The sequence below is a fragment of the Trichomycterus rosablanca genome, chromosome 2 (assembly GCF_030014385.1).
Source record: "Trichomycterus rosablanca isolate fTriRos1 chromosome 2, fTriRos1.hap1, whole genome shotgun sequence".
Lineage (NCBI taxonomy): Eukaryota > Metazoa > Chordata > Actinopteri > Siluriformes > Trichomycteridae > Trichomycterus > Trichomycterus rosablanca.
The window spans coordinates 37,291,166-37,309,075 of NC_085989.1; the positions used below are offsets into that span (position 1 = coordinate 37,291,166).

The window sequence follows — 17,910 nt, forward strand, 5'->3', positions numbered from 1 at the left end:
TAGATAGATAGATAGATAGATAGATAGATAGATGGATGATCGATGGATGGATGGATGATAGATAGATAGATAGATAGATAGATAGATAGATAGATAGATAGATAGATAGATAGATAGATAGATAGATAGATAGATAGATAGATAGATGGGTGGAGGTATGGATAGATGGATGATAGATAGATATATAGATAGATAGATAGGTTAATGGAGGTATGGATGGATGGATAGACAGACAGACAGACAGACAGACAGACAGATAGATAGATGGGTTAATGGAGGTATGGAGGGATGGATAGATAGATAGATAGATAGATAGATAGATAGATAGATAGATAGGCAGACAGACAGACAGACAGACACAGACAGACACAGACAGACACAGACAGATTGTTCAGATTGCAGCTGTATCACTCATGTTTGATGATCATTACTATATATAATGTGCACTCACCAAGACATACACACACACTGAATCAGGTTAACACTGTGTTGTCTGAGGGTCAGAACGTCCTTTAGAATAAAAACCTGTCTGACTCTACCCGCCTCCCTCCCATGGGCAGACTTTCTGCTGACTTCATTCACCTGCTCACCTGCCAGGTGCTCCTAACTGAATGAATCATCATAAAGAAAGCACACGTGGCTGGCTGTGTATTTTATAGTATAGACACCCACACACATGAGCAGACAGGAGCATGTAGGAAGAACCCTCTACTATTAAGTCATGACTCACCATGCTGATGTATTGAATTTCTAAGTCAGAAACATCTGTCCGGATTTAACGATGTGATGTGTGCATGCATGTTTTGCGTGCAAGGCATGCGTGACAGGTAAATGATGACCGAGGGCCATGTGAATTAAAGTTTCCGTCTGAGAGTAAGTTAGGAGGTAAAATCAGTGCAGATTTGGAACAACATGGAATTTACATATCCAGGCCTATATTGATCTATAAAGAGTTTGAAAATGTCCATAATTAAGTTTTATAAGAGTCATATTCTATACATGGCTCAGTGCCAGATTTGTAATGAAAAGCAGAACAAACAATAGCTGGAGGAAAAATATTTTAAATATTTCACATACACATTTCATAATGAAGGCCAAAAAGCAAGAGAAAAAGTAGTGTTGGTTCATAGAAGCACACCCTGAAATTTTAAAGGTCAAAAAGTGGCACACACCTAGGGTCTGTTTTTTTTTCTTCCCTTTTTCTCCCACTTTAGCGCATCCAATTTCTACCCGGCAATCATCCTCTCACTAATGCTGGTCCCTGCTCCTGATTGCGGAGGACGAGGCTGCTCCACACCCCCTCCGACATGTGCACAGCAATCAAACATCTTATCACCTACACACCACAGTGCAGTACATCTCCGTGCAGGCGCCACCAACCAGCCAGCAAAGGTCGTAATCGCACTACTCTAAAAGAGAGGCCCCATCCGGGCTTAGTCCCGCCCCTTATCTGAACAACAGGCCAATCGTTGTTTATGTAGCCACTCAGCCTCAGCCGGCAAGGCAGAGCCGAGATTCGATGCGATGTATTTGAGATCTCAGCTTTTGTGTTTTACTGCTGCGCCACCTGAGCGGCGGGTCTGTTTGAAAACCTTGGTTTCTGATAGAGAGGTACCTGTGCAGGATGCATGGGTGAAAAAGGGTTCTGCTAAGGGCTGCACGTGGGTCGAAGGAGGCGTGAGCAGCAATATACCCACCTCGACTACAATCAGGGATCCCCCAGCAGCGGAAGACAAATTGACTATGCTAAATTGGGAGAAAATAAGAGAAAATGCATAAATAAATAGAAAAAAAATAGCAATTATATTTATTTAAAATGTAATTCACAACACAACGACTTGTGGAAGAATTAAAGGGATTTGAATAGTTTTTAGATCACAGTATATACAAAAAAACTGATTAATTGATAATTGATTTAATATTTTGTTTTAGGGAGCATTTTTATTAGAGCACATGTTAAAAAGGATTTCTATTTTCTATTTACCTACGGTTCCAGTTTTTTAAACTGGGTTTGTAATATGCTTGTCAGGAAGCCTCTGCACAATATGTTATACCACGCATCCTATAAATAATTGAATTTTTCTTTTAAGAAGTAAAACCTGTACAAGAGCTTTTCTAGTGTGGGTGAGGTTGACATTTGCATGGAATTGCTCTGAAGCGTGTAGAGCTCTGAATAACAGAGCATAGTTGTAGCTCTTGATGCTTTATTTGTAATGTGTTGTGGGGGAGTGTTGCGCCCCCACAGGCTGCTGCTTTTTCTTTAATTACTTGTTACCCTTTCTGAAAATCAAAAGATTTAAAAAAACATGTGCGAAAGAGAGAGAGAGAGAGAGAGAGAGAGAGAGAGGGGAATATGAGGCATGTACTGTCATGTTTTCCCAGCGACTGCAGTAATTGCAATTTGCATATTATTTTAATCTGAAGTTGTGGCTTCTTTTATCAGTTAAACGGTCAGTCTTAGCAGGATCTAGTGACCTTTTGTGATGTTTTATGCGATGTTTCATTAGAATTTTGTCAAAATGTGCCACATTTGTGGCACTAAAAATGCATTGCTGTAAAACTGTCTAAATTTGAGTTAAGCCACCCCTTGGCCAGAGGCTGATTGGTTCTGTTTTCTGGGTGTAAGCGATGGCATTCCTGTACCCACTTATTAATTATTTTATGTCAATCAATAATGGGCATCTGGAAGCTCAAGCGCATTGGAACAGATAATCTAACTACACAGACACAGGGGCGGCATAGTGGCTAAGTGGGTAGTACTGTCGCCTCACAGCAAGAAGGTCCTGGGTTCGATCCCCAGGTGGAGCAGTCTGGGTCCTTTGTGGAGTTTGCATGTTCTCCCTGTATCTCCGTGGGTTTCCTCCGGGAGCTCTGGTTTCCTCCCACAGTCCAAAGACATGCAAGTGAGGTAAATTGGAGATACTAAATTGTCCATGACTGTGTTCGATATAACCTTGTGAATTGATTAATCTTGTGTAATGAGTAACTACCGTTTCTGTCATGAATATAACCAAAGTGTAAAACATGACGTTACAATCCTAATAAACAAACAAACAAACACAGACACAGACAGCAGCTAGACGGACTGGGAGTGACTCAGTAAAGTCCTGTAGGTTGTCACAGGTGTCTGGAGCCATGCTGACTGTAGTGCATCTCGCAGCTGCTGGAGGGTGCACGATGATCAAGGTGTTCCCACAGATGCTCGAGTTCAATTCTGGGGAATTAGGGGGCAGGATAGTACTTGGAAGTCTTGGTCTTGCTCTTCTAACCAATGTTGGACATTTCTAGCTGTGTGACGTGTTGCTGGAAGATCCCATCCACCCCAGGGAAGACAATTTCACGCATGGTACTTTCACTCATGACAGCAACGAGGGATATATGTCCAGACAGCTTATTGCATCAAAGCCAGCTCATGAAATATGACTTCCTTCATGGGCTACGCAATGCCGCTGTTGAAAGTAGAAAGTGGTCATAATAATGTGACTCGACTGTGTATTTTATATATCACGTTTTTCTTTTTGCTTTGGGGGGAAATTCAAGTCTTATGGAATTTTGTTGGCTCTGTGATGTTTCCATAAGTGACTTATTTGCTCAAAAGCTAGCATCTTATTTTAATTTTATTTATTCATTTATTTTTTGCATTTCCCCCCCAATTTTCCCTCCACTGCTGACTAAGAAGCATCGCAACTGACACACGTCCCCTCCAACTTGTGTGCAGTAACAACTGCATCTTTTCACCTGCATGAGGCGAGTTCATATGCGGATCAGTTTTGTGTACGGAGACCACACCCTGCTTCACATTATTCCTTGATTCCTTGGTGCAGGACCCATCAATCAGCCAGCAGAGGTCGTAGCTGCATCAGTTATGAGGAAACCAGGTCAGGTTTTCCCACCCTGTGTAAACAACAGCCAATTGTTGTTCATGTAGCTGCCCAGCCCAGCCGGATGGCAAGCTGATATACCCAGCTCTGGTGTGCTAGCATGTTTTACCGCTGTATTACCTGAGCAGCCAAAAGCATCTTATGATACTGTTGTTGTGGTAAAACAATCTGCCTTTGTAGTTCATTTTGGAACCTTTGAAGCCAAGATTTTACGCTGGTACTGTCTCTGAATACTTATGCGTACATAACTTTTGGTTGAACAATGCCATCTACTTCTGTTCAGGTTGAGAGGTGCAACAGATACCTGGCATTTATTTTTTCGGGCAGTATATTTAATGTTCATATCTCGGAACGACAGGATATTTTTTTCTGCAGTGGATTTCAGGTCTTCATCCATGTGATCGATCACTCTGTTTTGTTCGTCAGGCACAGGGTGAGGGCACGGTGCGGGTGTGCTTGAAGGAGAGAGGTCAGGACGTGCTGGTGCTTCAGAGAGTGGCGTCAGAACGAGCATCGCCTCAGACAGCAGGAGCAGTCAAAGAGGACGATGGAGATAGGAGGTGAGAGACCTGCCTGCCCTTCTTCTTTCATCTTTCCTGCGGTTCATCACTGTCTTCAGTCTCCTCCTTCTTCAGCCACCTTCTCTGAGCCGGTCTACTTCTTCCAATCGCTGATCACTTGCTCCCCTCCCTCTTTTCCTTTTTCCATTACTTCTATCCTAGCTGGCTTCCACTGCCATGCACTGGGGCTGCAGAGCTGTATGTACAGTGGCCTATACGTGTATGTGTGTAAGTGTGTGTGTGAGTGTGTAGCTTTAAGGCTAAGGCTTGGGTGAATATTTGTCTTTCTAATAACTGTGTGTCTTATGTGTTTACACATGGAGTGTGTGTGCTGTCGTTTTTGCTTTACCTGGGATAGTGTGTTGCCTCGGGCCGCACTGATAGTGCAGGGAGTGTCTGCTGTGCAGGCAGGCAGAGTGTGTGTGTGTATAAATAAGTGAAAGTGTGTGTTAGTGTGTGCGCAGCTAGCTTTAAGCAAGCCTGGGCCAGAGCTGCTGTTGCAGCACAGTGTGTGCCCGGAGCTCGGATAACACGCAGGCCGAGACGCTCTGCCCCATCGGCCCCGGCCTGGAGCATGTCGTTCTGATTCAGGTTCGTACCGAAATGCCGAATCTCAAACCGGTCCCGCTGGTGGAAGAGGAAGAGGACGATGACGAGGACGCAGATGGTGGGGACGACTGTGACGACGAGGGCTCTGAGTGTAGCAGCTCCTTTAGGTTTAAAGACGACACATCAGGGCCCACGTTTAACATCCCTCACTTTCGTTACATTGACGACACGGACGATGACAAGGACAACGAAGACGTGTTAAGTGACAGAAACTGGAGTAGCAGCTCTTGCTCTGTCTGCTCCACCGAGGATGAATACCCGTCCGATTCCTCACCGTCTGCTGTGTCCGACAGGTATGTGGTGGTGTCCGGGACGCCCCACAAGGTCCTGGAGCACCTGCTGAGCGATCTGAGGCTGGACGAACACCAGGGGGCGACAGAGGGCAAAGAGGCTGGTGAGTGAGCAACACCTTGTATTTTATACTGAAGTACACCAAACTTTTAATTTTATACTGATAAAAAACACTAAAAGAAAATAAATAACTATTTAACTTACTAAAGCTGTAGCTTATTATGCAAATTATGCTTGCCATAAACCACGTTTTAAGTTCTCTTAAGCTGGAAGTGAAATGGTCAACCTTTTTCTATTTTTAGATACAATACAATTTAATTTGTGAATTATCAGTGGCATGTCAGTAAAATCAGTTTCAAATACATCAGTGGATCAGATCAGAACATATGCCCAGTTAATCATTTAGCATCGTAGGCCAGTATCATAGTGGAAGAAGAATAACTCCTTTATTTGTCATTTATACATATACAGTACATTGAAAATCTTTTTCTGCATATTCCAGCATGCTTGGAAGTTGGGGTCATTGTACACTGTCCCTGGAGCTGAAAGGGTTAAGGGCCTTGCTCAAGGGTCCAACAGTGGCTGCATAGCAGAGCCTGGATTTGAACTGTTAGTCTTTCGACTGATAGCCCAAAGCTCTATCCACTAGGCTACCACTGTCCAATGACAACTAAGTACAGAGCGACTACTGAGAACTGTAGCCTGGATCATTTGTAGTTCGTGAGTTAAACTACCTCAAGGTGGTACTAGGTTTCAAAAGCACACGACTGAAGTCTTGGGATTAATAGATAATTAAATAAAAAATATAATTAATAATAGTATTACTATTATTATTAGTGTCACTGACACTGAGTTTTAGGATACAGAGTTTACAGATACTCTGTAGCATCTGGCATGTTTATGATGGACACACAAGCTACTCCAGTTTTCACCCACCTTCCGAAAACTTGCCGATAGGTGTGCCTGAATAAGTGTGTGGAGTCTTGCCAAAATGTTGTCACACTGTCCAGGAATGTATTTACACCTGGATCCTGTGTTAGCAGGACGTGCTCCGGGATCCACATTATCTCTGTTTATTATGATGTGCTAATTTAAATAATGATTCAATTCTCCTTATTATGGATTGCTTGTGTGGCACTGCGGTCTGTTATGCTAGCCCACTACAGCTGAGATTTGAACCCGGATCTTGAACTCGGCTGGACTTTCAGACAGACATGACTGGCTATGTCTTAGAGAGGGTGGCCAAAGCATTGCGTTAGATTGGTGCCGTGTCCAGAATATTCCTGCCTTGCGCTCAGTGCTTCACAGTGGAGCCTGACCTGCTGCAAGCCTGATCAGGACCCCAGTTTCCGAACAAGCTAGGATACAGGGAAAACTCATTTCATTGTTCTGTACACATGTACACAGATCAGCCATAACATTAAAACCACCCCCTTGTTTCTACACTCACTGTCCATTTTATCAGCTCCACTTACCATACAGAAGCACTTTGTAGTTCTACAATTACTGACTGTAGTCCATCTGTTTCGCTACATACCTTTTTAGCCTGCTTTCACCCTGTTTAGTGGTCAGGAGCCCCACAGGACCACCACAGAGTAGGTATCATTTAGGTGGTGGATCATTCTCAGCACTGCAGTGACAATGACATGGTGGTGGTGTGTTACTGTGTGTTGTGTTGGTATGAGTGGATTAGACACAGCAGCGCCCGTCTGGTTTTTAACCAGCCCAAACACTGCCACATCACCCCACTGCTGCGTTCTCTTCACTGGCTTCCTGTAGCTGCACGCATTCAGTTTAAAACACTGATGCTCACCTACAAAGCCAAAAATGGACCAGCCCCAAGCTACCTTCGAGGCCTAATCAAACCCCGCTCTGTACCACGCAACCTCCGAGCCACTAGTCTCGCTCGACTTGAGCCTCCACCCAGGACTAAAGGAAGACAAGCATCAAGGCTCTTCTCTGTTCTAGCACCCAAGTGGTGGAACGAACTTCCTCTGTCTGTCCGAACATCTGAGTCTCTTGCTGTCTTTAAAAAACGATTAAAAACTCACCTTTTTACTAAACACTTAAGCTGACTTGTACTTATTTACTAACATTTTCCATTTTCCAAAAAAAAACAAAAAAAAACTTGTTGTTTACTAAAACTTGAGAAATGAAATGTTTACTATGGAAGCACTTCTGTAAGTCGCTCTGGATAAGAGCGTCTGCTAAATGCAGAAAATGTAAATGTAAATGTAAATATCATGTTCACTCACTGTCCACTTTATTAGACACTCCTACCTAGTTGGTCCACCCTGTAGATGTAAAGTCAGAGACGATCGCTCATCTATTGCTGCTGTTTGAGTTGGTCATCTTCTAGATCTTCATCAGTGGTCACAGGACGCTGCCTACGGGGCGCTGTTGGCTGAATATATTTTTGGTTGGTGGACTATTCTCAGTCCAGCAGTGACAGTGAGGTGTTTAAAAACTCCATCAGCGCTGCTGTATCTGATCCACTCATACCAGCACAACACACACTAACACACCACCACCATGTCATTGTCACTGCAGTGCTGAGAATGATCCACCACCTAAATAATACTAGTAGTGGCAAATAATTGTAGTGGTACAGGGAGAGTCCTGACCATTGAAGAACAGCATGAGGTGTTTGTTAATATGTTAGGATTTTTAGGCATGTACCTGTTCCTTATCTACAACACAGGTAGCAGAAGCATCACAGTGCTAATAAATCATATTGTCATCTGTCTTTAATGTACCTGCCAAGTTTAAATTCCACAGATGTTTCTATTAATGAGCAGGTGGCAGTTGAGCTAATGAAGCTTTAGTGTTTACTTGCTTTATTAGATGTAATGAGGCTTTAATCGTAGATTTCTTGTCAGACTTGTTTTCTTGCTTAAGTACAGGGTTTAAAATAGTTGCCACACAGTTTTAGGTATTTGGGCTCAGTCAAAAGTATAAGGACACCACTTTTAATTGTTGAATTCATGTGTTTTCACCCTGCAATTGCTAATAGGTGTATTAAATTACAATTTAGGGAAGTCTATTTCCTGTCCCAGCATGACTGTGACCCTGTGCACAAAGCAAGGCCTATAAAGATATGAAGAAACTTCGGTATCCTGCACAAAGCCCTGACCCCAGCCACACTGAACACTAACATCATTTAGGCTTTCTTGACCAACTGTACAAATGCTCTTTTGACTGAATGGGCACAGATTTCCACACACACACAAGCCTTCTCAAAGGTTGCTACAGCCAAAAATATCACATAGAGGTCACTCTGTTTAATACCATTTGTTTTTGTAAAGTCCAACAAGCTTATGGTCAGATGTCCAAGAACTTTTGGCCATACAATGTATCTTTCAGCCCTTCTTACCTAGAAAGTTGGTCCAGCCAGAGCATTAAGCCATGCTGAACCACACCTACATGGACACAAAGTGGGACGATGAGACAGTACACAAAGAGAGTAAGGCATGCCTCTGAAACCAGACAGGTAATTAAAGGTCACACAGCTGCATAGAAATGTAACTACATGTCAAGTATCCCTAGTCCAAAACATGCAGCTGTAACGGAGGAATGCTTTGTTGTTGAAATCCTGTTAACTGTTTTTACACTTTGGTGAATGAGAATTCTTACTGATGAGTTCTGTCTACAAGCTCTTTATGTTATTGTCTTCAGAAACGTCCTGCTATGTTTATCATAAAACAGAAATGATACCAGTGTTATTAATCACTCAAGAGATGTTCTCCTTAGTCAAACACAGCCTGTCTTTTATTGTAACATATGTAAAATGCTTTATTTTGCAATGTCTTTCTTAAATTTGGCATTGTTGGCAATGGCATGTCTCTTTTTGTCTAGGAATCACAGTTAACTTTTGTTTGTGATCCTAAACAAGGTCATATGGACATTAAAACAGTTTATCTCTGCTTTCATGTAAAACATGCTGAATATCTAAGCTCACTAAAGGTTAGCAGCACAGACTGTACTACCTCAATGCAAATGTAAAGGTTCCTCAGAACTAATTCTACTAGTTAGACTGAAATTAAAATGCTTTTTCTACAGACATTTGGAACAAAAACACAATTAATTCTGTTTGGTTTTGTTTAATTAAGAATGAGCACTCTGATAGAGACATTAGGAAAAAGCATTATTGGCTAAATTGGGGCTATATTTCAAGGTTAGGCTTCAAACCCACAGCAAACCCGATCAGGATAAAGCGGTTACTGGGAATAACTAAATAACGAACTAAATAACTAACTAACTAAATAAATGAATATAATTAAAGTAATAAGGTCCAACAAAAATGTTTATTTATATTATGATTTACAAAAAAGGGGTTCCCAAACCAAGATCAGTCCTAATCCTTGAGTAAAAGGGCCTTCTTTACATCACTATTCATATTTAATCACCCTGACCTACCAGATTGTTGATCGGCTGTAAGCATTCACCTGATCATGTGCTTTTTGACATATACCGACTAGGCATAACATTATGACAGGTGAAGTTAATAACTCTGATTATCTCTTCATCACGGCACATGTTAGTAGGTGGGATATGGGATATAGGCAACAAGTGAACGTTTTATCCTCAAAGTTGATGTGTTAGAAGCAGGAAAAATGGGCAAGCATAAGGATTTGAGCTAGTTTGACAAGGGCCAAATTGTGATGGCTAGATGACTGGGTCAGAGCATCTCCAAAACTGCAGCTCTTGTGGGGTGTTCATGGTTTGCAGTGGTCAGTATCTATCAAAAGTGGTCCAAGGAAGGAACAGTGGTAAACCGGTGACGGGATCATGGCCGGCCAAGGCTTACTGATGCACATGGGGAGGGGAGCGAAGGCTGGCCCGTGTGGTCTGATCCAGCAGGCGAGCTACTGTAGCTCAAATTGTTGAAGAAGTTAGAATACGCAGTGCATCACAGTTTCAGGGCTGTTTTGGCAGCAAAAGGGGGACCAACACAATAGTAGGAAGGTGGTCATAATGTTATGCCTAATTGGTGTACCATTCCAAAACCATTGACATTATTATGGGGTGCATTACCTCACCCCACCATTCAGCTGGAACAGCCTTCACTTCTCTGTAGGTAAAAGATTAATATCTATTGCAGTTAAAGTCATTTGCAATGGACGTTCATATTCACCCCAAATGGGTTCAGTAGTGTTGATTTCTGGGCTCTGTACAGGCTTTCACACAAAACTCTTTGCAGTACGTCAGAGTTCCTTCACACCACATCCATCAAATCATGTCTAGGTGTACCTTTGCACACAGTGACAAAGTCATTGGAACAGAAAAGGGCACAGACAATTTATTTTATACAATTATAAAATATTACATCCACCAGCAATAGGTTTCGGTGAAATACGGACAGTCACTGTTTAGCTCTGTACAGATAGGATGAGATAATATTAGAGAATGCGTTAAAAAATGTAATACCTCATCAGTAAGGTCAAAAAAGAACCAACACTTGCTCTTAGGCTGTCATTAATTTTAATTAATTGACACGTACTGTAGTTACAGGTTTTGCTTGTTTTGCAGGTTTTGGTTGTTAAAATTGTCAGTTGTATTTAACCGGTAATTAGGAATTAGCTTAAATATACTAAACATGTTTTCCAACCTTTGCAGCTTTCAAGGGCAAAAAGTCCATGACAAATTGCTTTTAGATGTAATTATATTAGCATAACTTATGCCGCCATGTATTTTTAACTCCACACACAAATGCTCATACAAGCACCCACTCTATTCAGCTCTGTTTAGTGGGTGGGGTGTGTGCTTTTTTTTAAATAACCGGATTCTTGGTGGAGACAGGAGTCTCTCGTAATCAGGAACCCCTAAAGCAACACAATTCCCTTAATATGTCAAGGTTGACTGTGCTATTGTCTATGGAGAAATGTCACTGTAATCACACATAGCCAGATAGAGCACAAAGAACTGTGAAATGTCACATTGCATTATGGGGGATTTTTTTTTTATCTACAGAACTGTTCCCAAGAGTAATCATGGTGATCAGGGCTAAATTATATGTGCATGGAAATTAGTGGAAGGCACAGTTCCAGGGTCCCAGCTCACAGTTCTTTGTGATGTTTGATGTGTTCTAACCATGTTTGTAATTTTTTGATGGATACTCTTTGATGGTTTCTTTGCACTTTGCACTAAACACATTCCCTTAGGCAGACTGGCTAATCCTGTTAGCACTAGCTGTCAATGTGTGTGTGTTTATTTTAATCAAATGCTTTATCCTGGTCAGGGTCATGAAAACAATGGGCGCAAGGCGCCAATCCAGCACAGGACTTTGACTACCAAGTCCACCTTCCTTCCCAGCCAGGCATAGTCATGTTTGTGTAGATGCCTGTATGGCCAATAGCACCGCTGAGATTTAAACCCAATCTCAATGGTGGTGAGCTAAAGTAATAGACCACTTCACAACCCGAGCACGCTTAAAATGATGATGGTAAATTGAATCGGTAATGGTAAAGCAGAACTGCTTGGTAAAGGAGGTGAAATCAGACCAGCAAACAATTTTTTTTTATTTCATGTCAAACTATAATGTTTAAATGAATGATTTTCTCTCTCTGGATCCGTATGTGGGTAGCGATTGAAGTGGGTTTGAATAGAGCTGTACAGGTCTCAGCTTGACTCGGCTGGCATGGGACTGTGCTGTATCAGCACAGTGAAGATGTACGATAGAGATGAAAATGGTATTCTTCCCTGGGGAACAGGAGCAGAGAGCCAGGTGTTAATATCTGGATGTAAGAAAGAGAGACAAACTGAGGGAATAAAAGACAAAGATCAATGTATGAAGCCATTTAATGAGTAGGTTATGCTTTGTTCTAAAAATATTTTGTAATGTGGTAAATTGTGTTCTCCCCCACTCTGTGAGCATTTGTGTTTTACTAATGTGTAAGCTTATATTTCCAAACTTGGAGTGGCTTAGATGTACTTCAAGAAAATTTTGTTCTATTTTAAGGTGTTTATAAATATTAAAAAACCATGTACATACTGTATAATACTGTGTATACTGCTGTTATCAAAGTTAACACATTAAAACATACACCGATCAGCCATAACATTAAAACCACCTCATTGTTTCTACACTCACTGTCCATTTTATCAGCTCCACTTACCATATAGAAGCACTTCGTAGTTCTACAATTACTGACTCTAGTCCATCTGTTTCTCTGCATGCTTTGTTACCCCCCTTTCCTGCTGTTCGTCAATGGTCAGGACTCTCCCAGAACCATTACAGAGTAGGTATTATCTAGAACAGTGTTTCTTAACCTTTTTTCAGTCACGGCACCCTTTAAAAATATGCAAAATCTCAAGTCACCCCAGTCTAAAATGTATTAAAAAACTTACACTCTGCAGCCCTCGGACTGCTAACACACACGCACACACAACATAAGGTGTCATTTTGGGAGGGAGGGATAAACGTGACTTACTTTTAATGGGAAAACCTGAGCCTGGGATGATGCACACAACCACCATATTCTGGCAGGGATGGATGAGAGGCAGACACGGAGCTCCTGGTCCAGAGCCCTCAGTCGCTCCCTGTACTTGTTCTTATGTAAGTTACGCTCGAAAAGCTCAGTTCGCGCCATGAACGAATCAGATTTAACATAATTAAACAAGTTTATAGTTTATTTCTCAATTATTTGTCATTATACTAAGAGCACTGCTTCTTTTCTGCATGTTCTCTCTGTAGCTCGGTTACGGCTCTCTCAACTCAAAACCAAAAGAAGCTTTATTGGCATGACAAATAAAGACATTTGTATTGCCAACGCAAGTTAGAGAGAAATAATAAAAAATAACAATAAGAAAGAACAAATATATACAAAACAGTTACATGTGCAAAAAAACATAAAATAGAATAAAATATTAATAAAAACAGTGCAAAAATAATAACAATAAAAATTATAATATTTACAGTAATGAGGTAGTAATAACGATCAGTTTGTGTGTGTGTGTGTGTGTGTGTGTGTGTGTGTGTGTGCAATGCGTGCAGGGCAGAATTAGGCCGATTTCCTCTAATTATAAACATACAGAGAAGAGCAATCAACTTCTGGAACCATCTAAACGAGAGCGACCCCCAATCTTATCATTATAAAGCCCTGAAACACCAAGAGCTGAGCAAACATACCAGTCCCCTCACCCAGCTGGTCCTGAGTCACTGCACCCATACACCACTAACACACACCCATACACCACTAACACACAAAGATACACCACTAACACACACAGACACTGTAATAACACACGCCGACACACCACTAACACACACTAACACAATAAAGACTCAGGAACAGGAGAAATCTGCAAACCCAATTAGAATAAACCAAATTACACAAAAAGTCAGAATTAAATATCTGAATTATTGGGAAACTGAAACTAAAATGTAAAATGTAGTGTTATTTGGCCCTAAACAGACACTACAGTGCAGCAGACTATCTGAGCACAGTATCCGACCCTAAATTAAGAAACACCCTGACGAGGTACAGACTGAGCGCACATGACCTGGCCGTGAAGACGGGGCGACACACCCAGTCCTGGCTGCCCCCGGAGGAGAGGCTGTGCCAGCACTGCACTCTCAGTACAGTAGAGACGGAGCTGCACTTCCTCACCCAGTGTACCAAGTACCACCACATCCGCTCTCAATTCTTCCCTAAATTTAATAACATCATCCCCAACTTTACCTCCCTCCCAGACCCCGACAAACTGCTCCACCTACTGGGGGAGCACAGAGAGAGCTGCACACTAGCAGCACTTTATACTCACACCTGCCACCAGGTGAGGGACAGTGGGTGATCATGTCCCATACACACACACACAAACTGATCGTTATTACTACCTCATTAATGTAAATATTACAATTTTTATTGTTATTATTTTGCACTGTTTTTATTAATATTTTATTCTATTTTATATTTTTTGCACATGTAACTGTTCTGTATATTTTTGTTCTTTCTTATTTTTATTTTTAATATTTCTCTGTAACTTGCTTTGGCAATACGAATGTCCTTATTTGTCATGCCAATAAAGCTTCTTTTGAGTTTGAGTTTGAGTGTGTGTGTGTGTGTGTGTGTGTGTGTGTCTCTCTCTCTCTCTCTCTCTCTCTCTCTCTCTCTCTCTCTCTCTCTCTGTGTGTGTGTGTGTGTCGCTCGCTCTCCGCGCACCGTTTTTGGGTTGAATTTCGACAATAAACAGCTTTTATTATGACTGATTGATTCCCTCTACTGATGGAAGCGGAATGGGTGGATTACAGAACTGCGCAGAAATAAATATATATATATAGCGGCTCCCAGAGGCGCGACTCGGTTCCTTTTGTTCATTTTAAAGAGCCGTTCAATAGAATCGGATCGTTCGCGAACGACTCATCATTATCAGAATATTTTTGACGGCACCCCTGACGAAGCCAGACGGCACCCCAGGGTGCCGCGGCACCCCGGTTGAGAAAGGCTGATCTAGAAGATGACCTACTCAAACAGCAGCAATAGATGAGTGATTGTCTCTGACTTTACGACAACAAGGTGGACCAACTAGGTGGGAGTGTCTAATAGAGTGGACAGTGAGTGGACACTGTATTTAAAAACTCCAGCAGCACTGCTGTATCTGATCCACTCATACCAGCACAACACACACTAACACACCACCACCATGTCATTGTCACTGCAGTGCTGAGAATGATCCACCAACTAAATAATACCTGCTCTGTAGTGGTCCTGCCCATTGAAGAACAGGGTGAAAGCAGGCTAAAACAGTATGTAGAGAAACAGATGGACTACAGTCAGTAATTGTAGAACTACAAAGTGCTTCTATATGGTAAGTGGAGCTGATAAAATGGACAGTGAGTGTAGAAACAAGGAGGTGGTTTTAATGTTATGGCTGATTAGTGTATAATATGTATTCAAAACCTCCCATTTCGCTAGTATCACTGCTATCATATGGAACAGTTATACATGAGAACAACTCTTAAATCATCCACAAGCAAAGGTTTACGATAAAAAAAAAATCAAATTTAGACTTGTACAGTAAAACTCAACGAGGGCTATAATGCTTCAAGACTATAGCTATACTGAGAGTAAATCAATACCGGCTACACATTTCATAACACATAGCCAACTAACGACCCCCTGCACTTTTGTTTTCACCTTTTTTGGGGGTCCAAGTATTAATTAGAGTAATTAGAGTCATGCATTTCATTAACAGAACTTAGTAGTCAATTGTGGTACTAGATAGTTCAGTAGCAAATAAGACTGGTGTAATATGATATTTCATTTATTTTGAAGACAGAGATGAGTCTGGAGTGAGGAAGCATAAGATGAGAACAGGGAGTGGTTTGGTAATAGGATTAGTCCTTCTGTACAGTATTGAACTTCAGCCATGTTATTAAAGGCAGTAAATGAAGATGGTTTGATAACATTAATATATACTGGCATTGGGTTAGGTGTTTAGCTCAGTAGTGACAGACAAGTGTGCAAAATTAGACTTGAACTTCCTTGTGATCAGGGCATATGGGATTTTAAACCAAACGTGTTTGCGCTTCATTCCTTCCCTCTGGGCTCAAACGCACCAGGCACCCTAAACACGTTCCTGACAAGTTTCTGCTAACGTGCACATTTTTACATGAATGGCATCTGTAGTGTTTTTAATTAACTATAGCGATGTATTTTATTTCATTAGCTTTATTTTTGTTAGTGGCCTGAGTAGTTTATAATTTTAGCTTGTAATGAGTGCAGCAGTATTTTAAATGTTTGAACCTATTTTTTATGTGTTTACATTTGTAAGCACATGATCTAATTTATTGTGTCAGTTAAGACTATATATGACTCAGACATGTGACTGTGTACTTTCTCCTCCTCACTGTGTTACAGAAATGCTGCTGGATGACTTCTTGCTCACGTATTTGGTGTTCATGTCTACTAATGATCTCTGCCAGGCGTTGCTTGGTCAATATCCTTTCCTACAGTCTGCGTAGAAACAAACGTATGGCCGATAGCTGAACAGCTTGAATGTAGGGAGTTGTCTAGTATGTGTACAACCTAAACACTGTTGTTTTCTGACCTTTGCTTTGACTTCTGAAGATATATGGACAATAAGTTCGTTTTTATTTATTCATTTGACAGATGCTTTTGTCAGAAGTGACTTTTTAGGGGCGCTCAGGTGGCGCAGCGGTAAAACACGCTAGCACACCAGAGCTGACATTTCGAACTCATTGGTTCGAAACTCAGCTATGCCATTCAGTTGGGCTGGCCGGCTACATGATCAACGATTGGCCTGTTGTTTATACAGGGTGGGAAGCCTGATAGGGACCTTATAACTGATGCAATTGCGACCTCTGCTGACAGTCTCGCTCAATCAGAAGTGGGGATCAGCATCAGTAGAGAGGAAGCGTAATGCAATCAGGTAATTGGATATGACTAGATTGAAAGGAAAATAGGGAAAAGAATAAACAAAACAAAAAGAATAGACATATTAAAGAAAACTAGTCATCAGTAATAGTAGTAATAGCAACACAGGTTATAGTCACAAAACAATGAACAGTATAAAAGTCCCCAGATATGTTGTGTATACTGCTGAACATAGTTAACCCATTAAAACATATTTTTCATATAAAAACATATTAAAGGCACCTTGACAAAAAACTTACATTTTTAATTATAAAATAAGTAAAATAAAAGTACAAAATGAATATAAAGCAACAACAATATTAGGCAAAATTCCAGCCAATTTAAAATAGGACACTTCAACTATGAAAATTAAAAATTATAAACATTACTAAATTTTTAAGTATTATCTAAATATGTGACCCAAATTATAGAAGTATTTATAATGGGGGCATTGTTTTTTTCCTAATTAACTGTTATAAATACATAATCAAACACAATACATAAAAATACTTTATGTTTGAATTGGCGTAATATGCACATGCACACAGAGTTCTGTAAAAGCATCCTATAGGTGCACAGACACACAACAAACAATGCGTGCAGGGCAGAATTAGGCCGATTTCCTCTTATTATAAACATACAGAGAAGAGCAATCAACTTCTGGAACCATCTAAATGAGAGCGACCCCCAATCCTATCATTATAAAGCCCTGAAACACCAAGAGCTGAGCAAACATACCAGTCCCCTGATCCAACTGGTCCTGAGTCACTACACCGATACACCACTAACACACACAGATACACCACTAACACACACAGAGACTGTAATAACACACACAGATACACCACTAACACACACCCATACACTACTAACACACAAAGATACACCACTAACACACACAGACACTGTAATAACACACACAGATACACCACTAACACACACAGATACACCACTAACACACACCCATACACCACTAACACACAAAGATACACCACTAACACACACAGACACTGTAATAACACACACAGATACACCACTAACACACACAGATACACCACTAACACACACCCATACACCACTAACACACAAAGATACACCACTAACACACACAGACACTGTAATAACACACACAGATACACCACTAACACACACAGATACACCACTAACACACACCCATACACTACTAACACACAA

At 41.1% G+C, this 17,910-nt stretch overlaps 1 protein-coding gene across 2 annotated transcripts in view; it reads left to right on the forward strand.

Annotated features, from left to right (window-relative positions):
• The window catches only part of rapgef5a (Rap guanine nucleotide exchange factor (GEF) 5a), a 117,945-nt gene that overhangs the window by 77,326 nt on the left and 22,709 nt on the right, over nt 1–17,910 (forward strand). For both annotated transcript variants that reach the window (XM_063015108.1, XM_063015113.1), the window contains exons 10-12: nt 4,308–4,441; nt 5,344–5,444; nt 16,201–16,279. In XM_063015108.1, coding sequence (XP_062871178.1) covers nt 4,308–4,441; nt 5,344–5,444; nt 16,201–16,279 — 314 coding nt within the window. The remainder of the gene's footprint in view (nt 1–4,307; nt 4,442–5,343; nt 5,445–16,200; nt 16,280–17,910) is intronic.